This window comes from Camelina sativa, chromosome 12 (assembly GCF_000633955.1).
Source record: "Camelina sativa cultivar DH55 chromosome 12, Cs, whole genome shotgun sequence".
NCBI classification, from domain to species: Eukaryota; Viridiplantae; Streptophyta; class Magnoliopsida; order Brassicales; family Brassicaceae; genus Camelina; species Camelina sativa.
The window spans coordinates 539,278-553,799 of record NC_025696.1 but is presented as its reverse complement, the minus strand read 5'-3'; the positions used below and the strand labels follow the sequence as shown (position 1 = coordinate 553,799).

Sequence of the window (14,522 nt, the reverse complement as noted above, 5' to 3'; positions counted from 1 at the left end):
AAAAAAAAAAAAAAAACTTTTTTGGTGAATAAATTTCAATTAAGGAGTGAAAACGAAAGAAATCAAGAAGGGAAGTAATAATGAAATCTCTTACTCTGGCACTCTCATCGGCGTTAATGAGAACGAATTCGTTACGGTTGTGAGAGCCAGCAATGAGCCGACCACCAGTATTCATGTCTTCTTCTCTCACAAAAAAAAAAGAATTATCTCTGTCTCTCTATTGGCTAATAATGCTCAGAGACCAAGACCGGACCCGACCCGGATGATGGATCCAGACTGTTGAGCTTCTTCCATTACACACCGATTCAGAGCATGCAGTATGGAAGACGAAAGAGGAGACGAAATAGAAACCGAATCGACAATAAGTATATATTTGGGTCTGGTGTGTATATATATATTTATAGTAATAATTATTAGTAATAATTAAAATGAAAAGAAGAGATCCCGAAGAAGAAGAAGAAATAAAAACGAGTTTTTTGCAAAGAGCTAGCTAGCTATTTGATTCCTCCACAACAACCAAAATATATATAAAAATTTTTAAAAAAAGGTCTTTGGAATTAAGTGAGTGAGTCACTGATTCTAGAGAATTTTACAGACTGACAAAAGCAATGTGAAATCAGGGGTTTTTTCTTGTGTCTGATAGATTGAGAGCAAGATGAATGTGAGAGATAGAAGAGAGAAGAGAGGTGGATTCAGTTCAGACACAACCTTGAGTTGTGTTAATAAAATGTGGACAGCAAAATTGAGATCAAATACCTCTCTCTCTCTCTCTCTCTTTATAAATTAAACAGATGAAATTAAGAGATTGAAACAAATGTCTATAAACAAACACATAGACGTCACATAATTAGTGGGTCCCGGATAAAATGACGATGGCTATGGTGGTGGTGGAGCTGGAGACTGTGTGAGTCCCACCTTCTTCTAGAGTTGGTGAATGGATGAAGAAGAAGAAAAAGAAAGACAACAACAACTACAAACAAAAATACAAAGTTTTGGCTTTTTTTTTGTTTGGGAGAAGAGATATTTTTGAAGACCGAACGAAAGATATCTACAGGTTCTGGAGAACAATATTTGTTGAGGGGTTGTTCTGTTACCAAATTACCAATACACTAGATATGGATTGACTCCATATATATATGTCGTATAATTTTCTACAGCGCTGTAAATTTAAGAAATCCCCTGAAAGTTTTTGTTGCCTTTTTATTAAACTTAAACCTATCCACAGTTTAATGGTTACTTCGTAAGGTAATCTAATGGCTAATTGTTTTTTTTTTTTTACTAAAGTAAATTATTGTTTTGAATGCGTAACTAAATTATGATTGGAAGATCAGAATTATTTTGCTAATAATTGGATCATTTATTAATAAACATCCAAAGTTATTAGTATATTACACGTGAATATTGTAATAATGGAAAAAGAGGAAACTAAAGTTTATAAGTTTTCCTTTATTTTTATTTTTTTTGTGAAGCTTCTAATTAGGTATACATTGATTTCATCAGGATATTTTGGTCGTATTTATTAAATAACGTTATGTAAAATCCATGACCGTTGGATCAGTATCTTTTTCAAACCAACTCTGAATAAACAATTTGTTTCTTTCTTTAGTTTAATACGTTATAAGGTGAGAAATCTTGTCGGTGGCGTAACATTTTTCTTCATTTCTTCGGGACAGTGCAGCTGTGGAAGTACATTATTCTTTTTCTTTTGTGTGGAAAAAAGGCATAAACATTCACTAAACAGTCTAAAACTATATAAAACCAGCCGACAAAAAAAAATGTAACTGTACGTACACGAGCAGAATGTTCAAATCGAGCACAGTTAATTTGTTTTAAACCATAATCGTTCACTTCTGCTTAAACAAACGACATTTGAAAAGGTCTTACAGTGTTTTTTTTTTTCTTTTTTCCCCATCTAATCGATTTATATGCATTTAAATAAACCAGGTCTGTTTCGATTAGACTATTATAAATATGACATGATGATGTTAATTAAGTATAATTATTAAAACTGATTAGAGGCGAACTATGTCATCAATGCATGGACAACTATATTCTACCGAATTATCGTAAATAGATTGTTAAAATGTCTATGTCTTTGCCATATATAAATCGATTATTTTTGATGGCGAAATGATAACCGAATCATTATTTGGATGTTACGCAGTTAGTCTTTCTATCAAATTAATGTACGATGGCCATTTAGTTGGCCACAAGCTAAGTGAACTAGAATATAAATTAATTACGCTTTCTTAAATAGATGTTGCCAAAGATTATCATATTTAACCAGCCAACCAAGCAGCTGGGGAAACAAAATAAAGGTAGTGACCACCCAAAAAATATGAAAAGACAATTGTAGAAGTATTTACTAATTCAGGTATAATTGTGGCTAATTTAACCATTTAGATAAGAATCAATACTAAAGTATGTTTTACTTTTTAATTATTTAAACATCTTGATTAGTTGCACCATGCGGTATTATATAAATGGATTAGTTTTTTTTAATAACTATGATTAAGAAATTAACAATTTTGATTCACGTTTAGTCCAGCTCGTCGTATGCTTACTACGTACTGACTTCTTTAAATGGTGCATACATAGCGTAGATATTATACATTTATACTGCGTCGGACTGTGGGAGTGCGAATATTCGTCGGTCGATATATGGCCAAAAGCATCAGATGGCCTACAACAAGGCTCCAGCAAATCAGATAATTTATACAATTCAAAACTAATTAGTAGGATAATAATTAAAGATACAATATTGGCACCGACGAAAATTACCGCTACAGTGAAGCATGTTTTTTTAATTGTTTTCACTGTATCGCATTATTGTGAACTGACGAATGATAATAGAAAGACATTGTTTAATTAGAATCGAATTATTGTGTTATCCTACAGGAAAAGGTCATTAGTTAGTTGTTAAGAGTTTCCCACTAAATCGTATTTTATTCGCTCTGCGGGGTCATATTTAATTTAAATATGCCAACTTCCTATGAATGCAATAAGATAAATGAATATTAAAAAATATAGGTCAATGGGCTCGTGTCTTTTCTTTTTCTTTTCGTGTAAAAATTGGTTCCAAAACAAAGCGAACTATTTTAACTACTTTTTCAAGTTTAATCTACTGTGTTACTGATCACAATCTGTCGGTAGCTATATTCAAAGTTGAATTTTACTATTTAGCTCCTTAAACCTTAGCACGCAAATCGGTGGCCTACGCAGCTAAGTCCCATGATAGAAATGTGCTTTCTCCAATTAATTATACTTTTAATCGTTCAATTGTGGGAGTTTTGTTTAACCTAAATCTAAATGATTGATCCATCAAAAGGCAAAGTCCAACTAGCCATACCTAAACGAGGTTATAGGATCATAGTTTAGGCCACTCTTTTTATAAGTCTATTTTTGTTTTTGCCATTTTTATGTACCTTCTATTTATTTAATATCGGCTCTTGTTTTCTCATTTCATTTCGCACACACAAAAAAAAGGAAAAAAAAAATTTCTCATCTCATTTGCTCTATTTTAATTATTAATATTTTTTCTTATTATTATTAATATTTTTTGTTGTTGTGAGAATTCTTTTTAAAAAGAAAAATATAGTTAACTTCATTTGAAAATTCCCAGCAAAAATATATGGGTTTGAGTTTACCTAAAGAAACCAATATATGGGCTATAAGGAAAGTATGGTGGGCTTTAAATTAATAAAAACTGTGATAAGCAGGTTCCGTTAAAAACGGCTTAAGACCCATGAGGAAAGTTGACACGTGTAAGACAGGTAAAAAATTCCAAAAAAACTGTGGCTGCTGGGATTCGAGCCCAGGTCTCCACGGCCACAACGTGGAATTCTTACCACTAAACTACAGCCACTTTTGTTGACTGACTTCATCAATAACACAACTTATACCCAAGTATCCATTTATATTCACAACTAAACCTTTCGTATCTCCGTAACTCTTCTTCAGCTTAAGACGCTTCACTAATCCTGCTTAACCACTCTTAATCAATACCCTCTTACTTCTTTCCCCACTAACAAAACCTTTAATGACTCTTTAATCTCTCACTAACCCAAAAATATCCTTCCCTAAGCACACTATAAATACCAAACGATCACAATCCAATCTCTAATCACACAAAACCCACCAAACCAAAACAACACCAGTCAGATAAATAATGGCTTCAAACACCACTTTTCTCATCTCCATCGTCACACTTCTTCTCCTCCTCCTACTAAACACCACCGTCTTCGGCAGATATCTCACGGCGGAGTCAACCAACATAGCGGCGAGGCTCCAAAGTGGAGGACTAATGGAATGCTGGAACGCATTATACGAGCTCAAATCGTGCACGAATGAGATTGTTCTCTTCTTCCTCAACGGCGAAACAAAACTCGGCGTTAGTTGTTGTGAAGCCGTCGACGTCATCACAACCAATTGTTGGCCGGCTATGCTCACTTCTCTCGGATTCACGCCTGAGGAGGCTAATGTCCTCCGTGGCTTTTGTCAGAATCCAAACTCCTCTCCGGCTCCTTCTCCCAAAATAGCTTGATTGTAATTTCCATTTTAATTAATAAACGCATATATATGTTGCATATGGAGCGTCTTTATAACAAAGTAAGATTAATCAAGAGTTTAAAAAATCATAAAGGTTCAGAGCTGTATTGGACTTTGATCAATCTTTATATTATTGCCAAAGAGATTCTCTTAAGAAACAGAACATGAGAAACAGAGAAGAAAACAAAGAAAGAGGGTAACTTGTCTGAGAAGAAACCGATTCTCAAACGGAAAGCATAAAACGAAGGTAACTCGAGAAGACACAAACATAAGCATAATAAACACGAGCTTATGAAATAGTTGAATAGCCTGCTCAATGGTCCGTTCTTATATTCGGCTAAGTCATGGAGGGCTCAAGGAGTTAGCCACGTCGATCACGAACCTGTATTTAACATCAGACTTAGCAAGCCTCTCCATGGCAGAGTTAATCTCATCCATCTTAATCAATTCAATATCAGCCGTTATGTTGTGCTTAGCGCAGAAATCAAGCATCTCTTGTGTCTCCTTCATCCCTCCAATGTCACTTCCTCCCACCATTTTCCTTCCTGTAAACATAGTAACTCAAGTTAACTTGTCTTTCACGCAATAAGAACTTAAAGAAGTTTTATTAAGTGGTTGGTTACCGAGAACGAGAGGGAACATTGGTAGCTCGAGAGGCTTCTCAGGTAAGCCTAAAGCGATGAGCTTTCCGCTGACTTTGAGTAAACCTAGCAACGGATACAGAGCATGTACTGCTGATACCGTGTCGATTATGTAGTCCATAGTTCCAATTGCAGCCTAAATAAAACCAAGATACAATGTCACTCTTTTTACCTTCTGAAACTCAACCGATCGAAAACAGGATTAAACCAACTTTGATTTTAACCAAGATAGTTAAAAATCACACTGTTTAATTACCTGCATTTTCTGAGGATCAGTGGTGACAAGAAACGAATCAGCACCAAGCTGAGTAATGGCTTCCTCTTCTTTCTTAGGAGAAGAACTAATCACAGTAACTTTCAAACCGAAAGCTTTAGCAATCTTAACAGCAACATGACCAAGGCCACCAAGTCCAGCTACACCCAAATGCTTCCCTGCCTCCTCAGTCATTCCATAATACTTCATTGGACTGTACACAGTGATTCCAGCACACAGCAACGGCGCACCCGAATCGCTAGGTAAACCCTCGGGAAACCGCAAAACAAACCGTTGATCGACCACAATGTTATCCGAATAGCCACCGTAGTTCTTGGTTCCATCGGCTCCGATCGCATTGTATGTGAAGGACATCTGAGGACAGTAATTCTCAAGATCTTGGTCACACGATTCGCAAGATTGGCATGAGCCAGTGATCACTCCTACTCCTACACGATCTCCTTCTTTGAATTTTGTCACGTTTTTGCCAACTTTTGTAGCGATCCCAACGATCTCATGCCTGAATTATATAAAACGTTTGGTTATATAATCGAAAAAATGTTAAAGTACCATATATATTTGTTTGGTTTTTTTATTTTAGATTACCCGGGAACTACAGGGTAATACGAGTATCCCCAGTCGTTCTTGATTGTGTGTAAATCAGTGTGGCAAACTCCACAGAACAAGATCTTCACTGTCACATCATTTTCACCATTGTCTCTACAGAATCAAAATCACACCAAACTATATGTTATATACAGAAACAAGAACACATAACACACAAAACTTTGTAACAGATCTATCTTGGACCAAATCTAGGCTTGGTTAAGCATAAATGGAAAATAAGTTGTAAAACACCATATGATAGAACCGATAAAACAGAGTACGAGGAGGATCTTGGATTTTGGTATGATTAAGTACGAAAACCTTCTAGAGAAGTTGAACGGAGAGAGAACGCCGGATTTGTCTCTAGCAGCCCAGCCAAAGACTTTGTTCGGATGCTCTGTTTCTGGAGATTTCGCCATTGTTTTTTTGTCTCTTGTCTTTGACTGAGTGAGATATTGAGCTTATGTTTCTTTGAGTGTCTCAAGGGAGTGGTGCATATATGGAGTCAATTTACAGATGAGAGGAGTAGCTAGAGATATTAATAACCCTTTTTATTGCTTTCACCTGTAAATTGAGATACTATATATTTTTTCTATACTTAACATTGCATGAAATTAAGAAAGTTATTTAATTTCATTGTATAACATACTATATATAGATTGTGGTTGATTATTAATTGTCACCTTATGGAAGATTTAGTGAGTTTTAATATGATTTTGATGATTTTTGGGTAATTGTATGATTGATTGAAAGAAAATTTTCAAATCTCAAGTAAAGAAATTCTCTAAAATTCTTTAAAATCATTAAAAATCAAATCTTCAAACGTTTTTATTTTTCAATAACATGAAATTTTAAAATAGATTTTCAAATCACTACTTCAATAACATTTGATTTCAACAAAATTTAAAATCCATGATCAAATTCAAATAACATGAGATTTGTTTGTTCTACACAAATCACCTAAAATAAAATATTAGACTGAATACACTCCTCTAAAATTATACTATTTGATTAAAATTAATATCTCAATTTGTTTTGAGTATGCGGTTAAATTCATTTGTTTTTCTTTTGCTTTTTACTAAATTTGAAAGAAAAAGAAATATCATAATCGACACGTGACTGAATTCACTGTCCTAAATTCTTTTTCAATACCCGAATTAGTTACCAGTTAAAGCGTCATGTGAACTTTCTTGCAAGGCCGACTTATTTGCTGAGATATAAATTAATGACTAAATAAGTCACACTCTTATGGTTTTAAATTAAGCACGTAATATTAGATGTATGATTAAGAAGTCCTTTTCACTTTCTCTATAGTTTGGAATATATATGATGACTATGCAACGTTGTGGAACTCCTCCTCCACACTCACATCATCATCATCAATTCACCATCATCATGGTTTTGGACGGCTGGAGTAGTAGTTCAATTCAAACAAACAATTATGGAACAAAATAAAAACTTCCGGTTGGACGTTGTGGATAAAAGTCGAATTATTATTATTAAAGCATGGAAGTATCAATCTCGCCATATAATAAAATAGTTAATGCGTTCATCCTCGTTTCACATCACGATCAGCTTTAATCAGATAAGTTGTAGTACAGTAGTCCATTTTAAAATCATGTGATATATCGATAATACATAAAGAGTGCAAGTACTATCCAGCTTTGGACTTTGTTATACTACTACTATAAAGCTAGATAGATTTATGAATGTAGATATGTTCATTCTAAAAATTACTCCCAACATTTCACAAAAAAAAACTTAACAAAAATTCTAAGTTTGGTTTCACATTTGTTGAAGAACTCACTTTTAACTTTGGTAGGTTGTCGGTTGTCTATGAACCGGTGGTGGTTAGACTAGTAGTGGCTGTGTTCAACAGATAATGATTAATAGACGCGTGTCTTCGTGTAATTGGCTGTTCCCTACATGTATAATTGACAAGTTGGGGCTCGAGAGTTTGGGTGCCTCTTAAATTGCTGCTGTAATTAAGAGGGTTTGTGCAGTTAGTTAGTTGTTTCATTTAATGCTCAGAATCCGGATCCGGATCTTACCCGCCGTTAAATCTCTCTATCGCTCGGTCCATTAAAGTCTTGCTACAAATTTTAATACTACATTAAAGTCTTACCCGCCGTTAAATCTCTCTATCGCTCGCCCGTGTAAATTCAAACCAAAACTTTAGAAGGTGTGTTAAATAAAGGACCACATTAAACGTTATGTACTGTATACTTTTTGAAACGCAATCGCAGGAAACTGACGTTTCAAATAAATCATAACAGTCGTAAAAAGACTTTTCTTATTTTGGGTTGGAAATCTGAAGTTTTCAATTCATATAACAAATCCAGCGTTTGCGTTTTTCCTCTCGAGGAAACGTAATCTAAACAAAAAAAGAAGTAGGAAACAAAGCATGTTGCTATCAAGAACGAAGAAACTAGCGTTTAAAGGATGTTTCACTGTGCTGCTTCTTTTCCCACCTCCTCTGCTTTCGCTTCTGTTTCTGTTTCTGTTTCTTTCACAGTCACAACGTCAATCACTTTCTCTTCAAGAGCGGGCTCTTCGTTAGTCTCAATTACTGTAGACTTTGACTCTGTTTCCGGAGGGTGTGCAACCTCCTCCAAAACTGTTTTCAGATCTTCAGTTACCGGTATGTTTTCCGGTGTTTTCTTCTCGTCAGCAACAGCTTCTTTCTCCATTACTTGGTATTTTGTTTCTGCTACCGGAGAAGTTGTCTCTATCGTCGCCGGAGATTTTGTCTCTTTTTTCCGAGATTTTTCCTCCGCCAAAGCTGTTTTCAGATCTTCAGCTACCGGAACATTTTCGAATGTTATCTTTTCACAATCTTTCGTTTTCTTCTCTGCCTTGTCCTAGTAGCCAAAAAAATCACAAACAAGCCATGAGAATAACACAATCAAGAATATAACATCCTTAAAGTTACTACATTTATGTTTGTGCTTAATTTTTGTAGCGACTTACTTGAAGGAACAAGTTGCTAAGAGATTTTGCAGCGTCGATCTTGTGGTATTCAAGAAGTGAATCCTTAAGCTCCTCCGGTGCCGGAGCTCCGGTTTCCGACAAAACTTTTGGTTTTAGTGCACAATTCCCCATATAGCCTTTTCTATATATAAGTTCTCTAACTGTTTCTTGTTCGAGTTATATACACATTGTAAGAACATGAGCTATTATATAGGCAATGCACACATGACATACATGTCTTGTATATAGTTGTGCCCGTCCATCTCGTTACGCGGTTAGCTAGATAAAGGAGGTGGGGATACATTGAGACCCAAAGGAAATTAGTAAATCCATTTTTTGTTGTTTGTATTGCAATATAACGTAATCAGACTTTTACTCTTCTCTTCACATAAATGACGCTCAATGGACTAATTAATACCGAAGGTTAGAGATTAGGGAGCTAGTTAATCTTCTAGTTCCGACTATTAAATTTGTAACGGAAAGCTAAATAGTGTACAGTATATTTAACGGAACTAAAAGATTAACTATTAGTCTTCATCATTAGCATTGGTCTACATCTTTAACCAAAATTTTGTTATAATTTTGAAACTTTTTTTTTTTGGCCCGTAGGTAATTTAAACAGAAGGCTGGCGAGATTGGCGTTAGACGATGATTTGTCTGGTGAATGTGGGGCTCTCGAATTTTTTTGGTAGTATTGTTTCAAAAATATCAATATTATAGTTACACTTACATAGCTGGTGACCAAACTCGAGTATACTGCAAGAAAGTTCGGATTCACAATTATTAGTTTGGTAGGGTTTTAAGTCTGATTATGTTCGTTAGAATGCCATAAAATATGATGATTAATACTATTTTGAGATGAGTGCTATTATCCCTTCCATGCCTCCCAAAAATTTCTAAACCAAGATGACATGAACCAAATTGGGAAACAACCTGGTCTCAAACCGGAGCAAACCAGTCCAAAAACTGGCAAAATCAAGTAGTCTCAAACAGTACAATATCGTATCATCCCAGGGACGCTTCAAGATCAAGACCAATGCTAATAATGGTGTCACCGAGGAACTCCCAGTTCTAAAGAGACGAGAGAAATGGGAAGAGGATCAGCCAACAACAACATCAAGAAATTGAAAAATGCAGAGATTCTTCGTTGTAATATGCATGGACACAGAACGTGATATCATGAACAAAAGAAAGGACATGCTGAGTTTTAGTGCAGAACAAAGCCCCCAAAGTGTGTGGATCCAAATAGCAATAGATAGATTGCAACAAGTCCTTGTGAACGACAACAATACATCAACAAAAGCGTTGGAACTAGAAATCACACTGTTCTCGTTCATTCAATTTGTGAAAGCAAGTCCTAACATTATGATTATTTTCGCCTTATATAGAGATCCAGCAGACCGGGGTCACAAAGGCGTGGCAAATCCTATTGCATTAAGCAGAAGAACACAAGTCAGAGAAGCAAGGCTTTAGGACAAACACGAGGAACAACTACATAATCTAAGACCAACTAAAAATCTCAACAAGACATGATTATTATGCAAAGAGAGAAGTAACAAATCCTTTCTTCAAAAATCTGTCAAAGTTTTGTTCACTTGAAAAGAACATATCTTTCACAGTCACCATCCAGTTGCAAACCTAAAACAGTTTTGTTTGTGATAAAGAAAAAACAGACTTTGAATCCAAAGGGTATATAGACTAATGAAAACACTCTTGCCACAATTATGCTTGTATACACAATAATATCATCTAAAATTCCACTTCACACGAGAGTTTCTACTATCTAGTTTACTAAATACTAATAAAATCTGCAAATTCAGTCTCGAGTCTCAAAAACTTTCCAAATGCAGAGCAGTTAAAGCAGAAAACAGAATCAAACCACCAAACAAGAAGCAGAAAAAGACAGCAAATTTAAGTATAAGAGACAAAGAAAGAGAGGAAAAAGGTTACCCTGAGAGAGCCAGCTCCAACAGGAGGAATCAGCAGCGATGCTTGACTTGAGTCGAGCTGAAGCAACAGCACTGTGGAGTGGAATCATCGTTTCAACACATCCCAAAGCCGAGAGAACCCTTCACATTGCAGCCCATAAACAAACATGGATATATTCTTTAAATTTTTCCAAGGGAACAAAGATAAGAAATTGACTGGAACAGGTGAAAAATGAGTAAGGCACCTTGAAGCACGAGGGACAGATTGGGACATTGAAGCTAAAGGAGTTGAAGTCGTTGTGGGTTTAAGGTTAAGGGTCTTTTGAGTTACGGGTCTAGATCTTGATACTAAGTTTCTGGAACCTGCCATTAACGCTGATCTGCAACACGATGCCATCTCTTGATTTTAAGATTCGCAGAGCACAACAATTTTGGTTTTTCTTGAATTGGAATCTCAATGAGAAGGAGGAACGACCAAGAGCACTAAACCCTACAACCCAAACGCCGTCGTTTTCTTTTCCGAAGAAATTGCATAAATTCGCCCTCCTGACTTTTAATTTTACATATTACACCCTCATTAAGTAGGGTCATTAGTTAAAAAAATCAATAAAAAGGCAACAAAGTGGACTCTAATTGCATTATTCAAGTGATATAAATATCACTCGTGACAGGTGGGTTATGTTGTAATTTCAAAAGTAAATGGAGACAATTAAAAACGCACTCTAAAGTCGAACCGGAATCCCAATTTTATGCAAATTAGAATCAGCGGCGTTTACTCTGTTTGACCGGAAGAGATAGAAAGAGAGAAGAGAGAGTAAGGCAAAAAAGCTCTTTCGATAAAACCTAAAGAGAGAGATTTGATTAATAATGGCTGAAAAGGCGATACTAGGGTTTCTGCAGAACAACGAAGAGATCACGGATTCGGGTCTGTTCTCTGCCGAATTCAACCTCGACCACGACGAAGTCATCAATGTCATCAAACGTCTCCATGGTTTTCGTTTCATTGATGTTCAGGTACTCGTGCTTCCTTCCCCGTTTTGACTGGCGTTTTTTGTAATCTTACATCTTGTATCTGATTCCTATGCGTGTGAGTTCTCTGGCTGAATTGGGTCTGCGATAGTGTTTTGGATTATGGATCTAGAGTGTGTTAGATTTAAGACGTTTTTTAATATCTGGTTGAAGAATCTCACATTTTGCCATAAGTTGCTATCACTACAATTTGTTGAAACATGGGGTTTGACTATCCTCTGCAGGACATTAAAAAGGAGACATGGGTTCTAACTGATGAAGGGAAAAAATATGCAGTAGAAGGGTCGCCAGAGGTACAACTTTTCCTAGCTGTGCCTGAAGAAGGTAGCATATCAAAAGATGAACTCCAGGTGATTGTTATGGATATTTATTTAGATGTCTATATGGTTGGATTTGTTAGTCATACTTTAATAACGGCTGTAAATTTCTTTTACTATTTTCAGAAAAAGCTTGCTCCTTCAGTCTTCAGTATCGGCTGCTCACAAGCCGGGAAAAGAAGGTGGGTGCAAATGGGAATGCAAGTCTCGAGGAGGGTAATAGTTCTGAAATGGTTTAGTTTCTGTTTGCTACTTTTTTTTTTGGATGTTTGGTAGTAATGAATCAGTTTAACATATGTGACACGCACACACTCACGTTTTAGTTTGTTTAGTCTGCATCAATCTGAACCTTTTTTTTATTGTAGGTTCAAAATGTAGAAGATGAAGTGAAAGACCAGCTTTTACAAATACAAGAAGGGAAGGTTTGTACTATCTTAGTTCAGTAGAGATTTCGCCTTTTGTATTTGCCTTATGATTGATATTTATAAGTATCCCTTTCTCCCCTTCAGGAAGTTGACAACGACAGTATCAGTTCTCTTAAAGCCAGAAAACTCATAATAAAAGAGTAATTGTTTCCACTTTTCTTTCATGTTTCGTTCCTTTTGAGAGACATTGGATAGCTGATATCCTTTCTTGCTTCACAGGACATGGACGGGGTATTCCGTAAAGAAAGGTCCTAACTATGCTCCCGAGAGAAAGGAAGTAGCCACTGATTTGACACGAGAAAATCTTCAAAAGTACGTCCTAAAACTTGCCCTTTTTTGCAACTCTCTAATGGTATTGTAGGTTTAATATGCAATTAAGATAGGAAAGTGGTGTATTTGCAGCTGGAAAGAGTTAGAGTTTAAGGAATATAACTTCAATGCTAAAGGAGCGCCTCTTCAGGCTGGGCATCTTCACGCTCTTCTCAAGGTAAGCTTGACTCTTGGTAGCTAATTGTATATATTGTATACTAGTGGTTATCTTTTCTATTGTTGTAAAGGATTTGGGTAGCCGTTTTTTTTATAACAGACCTCTTACGTTTTTTATTTTACTTTTCTTGTGCATTAGGTGCGGAAGCAGTTTAAAGACATATTTGTTCAAATGGGGTGAGAGAGACTCTTGACATCTATTGTAATTTCTCTCCCCTATTCAGTTGATGGCCAAAATTAATGGTGAGCCTTATGTGATCGCAGGTTCGAGGAGATGCCAACAAACAACTTTGTGGAGAGCAGGTATCGTCTAGTTATTACAGAATCTTGGTCTTCAGCTTTTCATGGAGGCTTGAGGAGATCTTATTAGGCCATTAGTTTTTGCTATTTGTTAGCTGATCTTATCCTGTTTCCTATGCTTTATAGCTTCTGGAATTTTGATGCGTTGTTCCAGCCTCAGCAGCACCCTGCTCGTGATTCTCATGACACCTTCTTTCTAAATGGTTGAAATTTTAAATGCTTAGTCTCTAAATTTGTTGTTTCTGATATCTATTTCCTGGTTGCTTGTTGACATCTCAAAGAATACTAACTCTAAATTTTATGGCGTAAATCTTTGAATGTAGCACCCTCTACTACAAGGACACTGCCGGAAGATTATGTTGAGAGGGTGAAACGTGTTCACGAGTCTGGTGGTTATGGATCTAGAGGGTATATGACTTGTATCTGCGTACTACCTTGTAGTAGTAATAATTAATTTGCAGCGCTCTGACAATGGCCTTTTGCATTAAAGGTATAATTATGATTGGAAACGAGAAGAAGCAAACAAGAATCTTCTCCGTACTCACACAACGGCTGTCTCATCTAGGATGCTTTATGCACTAGCACAGGTACAACTGAACTTTAGTTTACAGGTTGTGAGACGTTGGTTTTCAATATTCAGTAGTATAATTAGATTTCTGTCTTTCTGTAGAAACCTTTTGTGCCCAAGAAGTACTTTTCTATTGACCGTGTCTTCAGAAACGAAGCTGTTGATCGGACCCACCTTGCAGAGTTCCATCAAATTGAAGGTATAGTTCTCTAACGGACAGAGTTGTCACAGTTTGGTGTTAAATCACAGTAAGGAATCATCGTCTGTCAAACTTGATTTTCAATCGGTTAAATGATCTCATGTTTGGATCAGGTTTGATTTGTGATCGAGGCCTTACACTGGGAGACCTGATTGGTGTATTAAAAGACTTCTTCTCACGCTTAGGTAAACTCTTCCTTAAGTTTGCCACAATCTTAAATTTGGTTTGCCTAGGCTTGAGAGAGAAAGAAAA

General features: G+C 36.0%; 6 protein-coding genes and 1 non-coding gene across 8 annotated transcripts in view; 2 read left to right on the top strand and 5 right to left on the bottom strand.

Moving 5' to 3' along the window:
* The window catches only part of LOC104729247 (cellulose synthase A catalytic subunit 2 [UDP-forming]), a 6,002-nt gene extending 5,224 nt beyond the window's left edge, over positions 1-778 (bottom strand). Inside the window, exon 1 of the mRNA XM_010448171.2 lies at positions 95-778. Coding sequence (XP_010446473.1) covers positions 95-175 — 81 coding nt within the window. The 5' untranslated portion in view covers positions 176-778. The remainder of the gene's footprint in view (positions 1-94) is intronic.
* TRNAH-GUG lies at positions 3,794-3,865 on the bottom strand. The gene has a single exon. It is a non-coding gene; the product is annotated as a tRNA-His (tRNA).
* LOC104733082 (egg cell-secreted protein 1.4-like) lies at positions 4,141-4,543 on the top strand. Its single transcript, XM_010452693.2, has one exon. The coding sequence runs from the start codon at positions 4,169-4,171 to the stop codon at positions 4,541-4,543; it is 375 nt and encodes a 124-aa protein (XP_010450995.1). The 5' UTR covers positions 4,141-4,168.
* Positions 4,652-6,538, bottom strand: LOC104729246 (probable cinnamyl alcohol dehydrogenase 9). The gene is made up of 5 exons (XM_010448170.2): positions 6,370-6,538; positions 6,049-6,162; positions 5,446-5,962; positions 5,172-5,325; positions 4,652-5,093 (listed from the first exon to the last, which is right to left on the bottom strand). Exons 1-5 carry the CDS (start codon positions 6,465-6,467, stop codon positions 4,891-4,893), a joined length of 1,086 nt encoding a protein of 361 aa, XP_010446472.1. The 5' UTR covers positions 6,468-6,538; the 3' UTR covers positions 4,652-4,890.
* Positions 8,314-9,324, bottom strand: LOC104729245 (enolase-phosphatase E1-like). Its single transcript, XM_010448168.2, has 2 exons — positions 9,019-9,324; positions 8,314-8,909 (listed from the first exon to the last, which is right to left on the bottom strand). Exons 1-2 carry the CDS (start codon positions 9,148-9,150, stop codon positions 8,496-8,498), a joined length of 546 nt encoding a protein of 181 aa, XP_010446470.1. The 5' UTR covers positions 9,151-9,324; the 3' UTR covers positions 8,314-8,495.
* LOC104729244 (protein NUCLEAR FUSION DEFECTIVE 6, chloroplastic/mitochondrial) lies at positions 9,843-11,421 on the bottom strand. 2 transcript variants are annotated; one of them, XM_010448167.2, is made up of 3 exons: positions 11,192-11,421; positions 10,969-11,087; positions 9,843-10,089 (listed from the first exon to the last, which is right to left on the bottom strand). In XM_010448167.2, exons 1-3 carry the CDS (start codon positions 11,341-11,343, stop codon positions 10,070-10,072), a joined length of 291 nt encoding a protein of 96 aa, XP_010446469.1. In that variant the 5' UTR covers positions 11,344-11,421; the 3' UTR covers positions 9,843-10,069. The 2 variants fall into 2 exon arrangements, with proteins under 2 accessions (XP_010446469.1, XP_010446468.1); XM_010448166.2 differs by lacking the exon at positions 9,843-10,089 and adding an exon at positions 10,143-10,444 and having other exon boundaries at positions 11,192-11,420.
* LOC104729240 (phenylalanine--tRNA ligase alpha subunit, cytoplasmic) overlaps positions 11,695-14,522 on the top strand; it is a 4,337-nt gene continuing 1,509 nt past the window's right edge. Inside the window, exons 1-14 of the mRNA XM_010448164.2 lie at positions 11,695-11,960; positions 12,200-12,325; positions 12,419-12,508; positions 12,658-12,714; positions 12,802-12,857; positions 12,937-13,029; positions 13,120-13,204; positions 13,343-13,380; positions 13,468-13,506; positions 13,630-13,706; positions 13,827-13,911; positions 13,994-14,090; positions 14,174-14,270; positions 14,384-14,455. Of these exons, the coding sequence (XP_010446466.1) occupies positions 11,814-11,960; positions 12,200-12,325; positions 12,419-12,508; positions 12,658-12,714; positions 12,802-12,857; positions 12,937-13,029; positions 13,120-13,204; positions 13,343-13,380; positions 13,468-13,506; positions 13,630-13,706; positions 13,827-13,911; positions 13,994-14,090; positions 14,174-14,270; positions 14,384-14,455 (1,159 nt within the window). The 5' untranslated portion in view covers positions 11,695-11,813. The remainder of the gene's footprint in view (positions 11,961-12,199; positions 12,326-12,418; positions 12,509-12,657; positions 12,715-12,801; positions 12,858-12,936; positions 13,030-13,119; positions 13,205-13,342; positions 13,381-13,467; positions 13,507-13,629; positions 13,707-13,826; positions 13,912-13,993; positions 14,091-14,173; positions 14,271-14,383; positions 14,456-14,522) is intronic.

Excerpts from the sequence above, each read along its gene's own strand:
- LOC104729244 (XM_010448167.2), bottom strand. The coding sequence starts at position 11,343 with ATGGCATCGTGTTGCAGATCAGCGTTAATGGCAGGTTCCAGAAACTTA. Across the intron at positions 11,088-11,191 it reads TCTGTCCCTCGTGCTTCAAG|GGTTCTCTCGGCTTTGGGAT; the intron begins GTGCCTTACTCA and ends TGCAATGTGAAG. Across the intron at positions 10,090-10,968 it reads TTGGAGCTGGCTCTCTCAGG|AACTGGGAGTTCCTCGGTGA; the intron begins GTAACCTTTTTC and ends TCGTCTCTTTAG.
- LOC104733082 (XM_010452693.2), top strand. The coding sequence starts at position 4,169 with ATGGCTTCAAACACCACTTTTCTCATCTCCATCGTCACACTTCTTCTC.
- LOC104729245 (XM_010448168.2), bottom strand. The coding sequence starts at position 9,150 with ATGGGGAATTGTGCACTAAAACCAAAAGTTTTGTCGGAAACCGGAGCT. Across the intron at positions 8,910-9,018 it reads TTAGCAACTTGTTCCTTCAA|GACAAGGCAGAGAAGAAAAC; the intron begins GTAAGTCGCTAC and ends TTTGGCTACTAG.
- LOC104729246 (XM_010448170.2), bottom strand. The coding sequence starts at position 6,467 with ATGGCGAAATCTCCAGAAACAGAGCATCCGAACAAAGTCTTTGGCTGG. Across the intron at positions 5,963-6,048 it reads TATTACCCTGTAGTTCCCGG|GCATGAGATCGTTGGGATCG; the intron begins GTAATCTAAAAT and ends TATATAATTCAG. Across the intron at positions 5,326-5,445 it reads CTGATCCTCAGAAAATGCAG|GCTGCAATTGGAACTATGGA; the intron begins GTAATTAAACAG and ends GGTTTTATTTAG.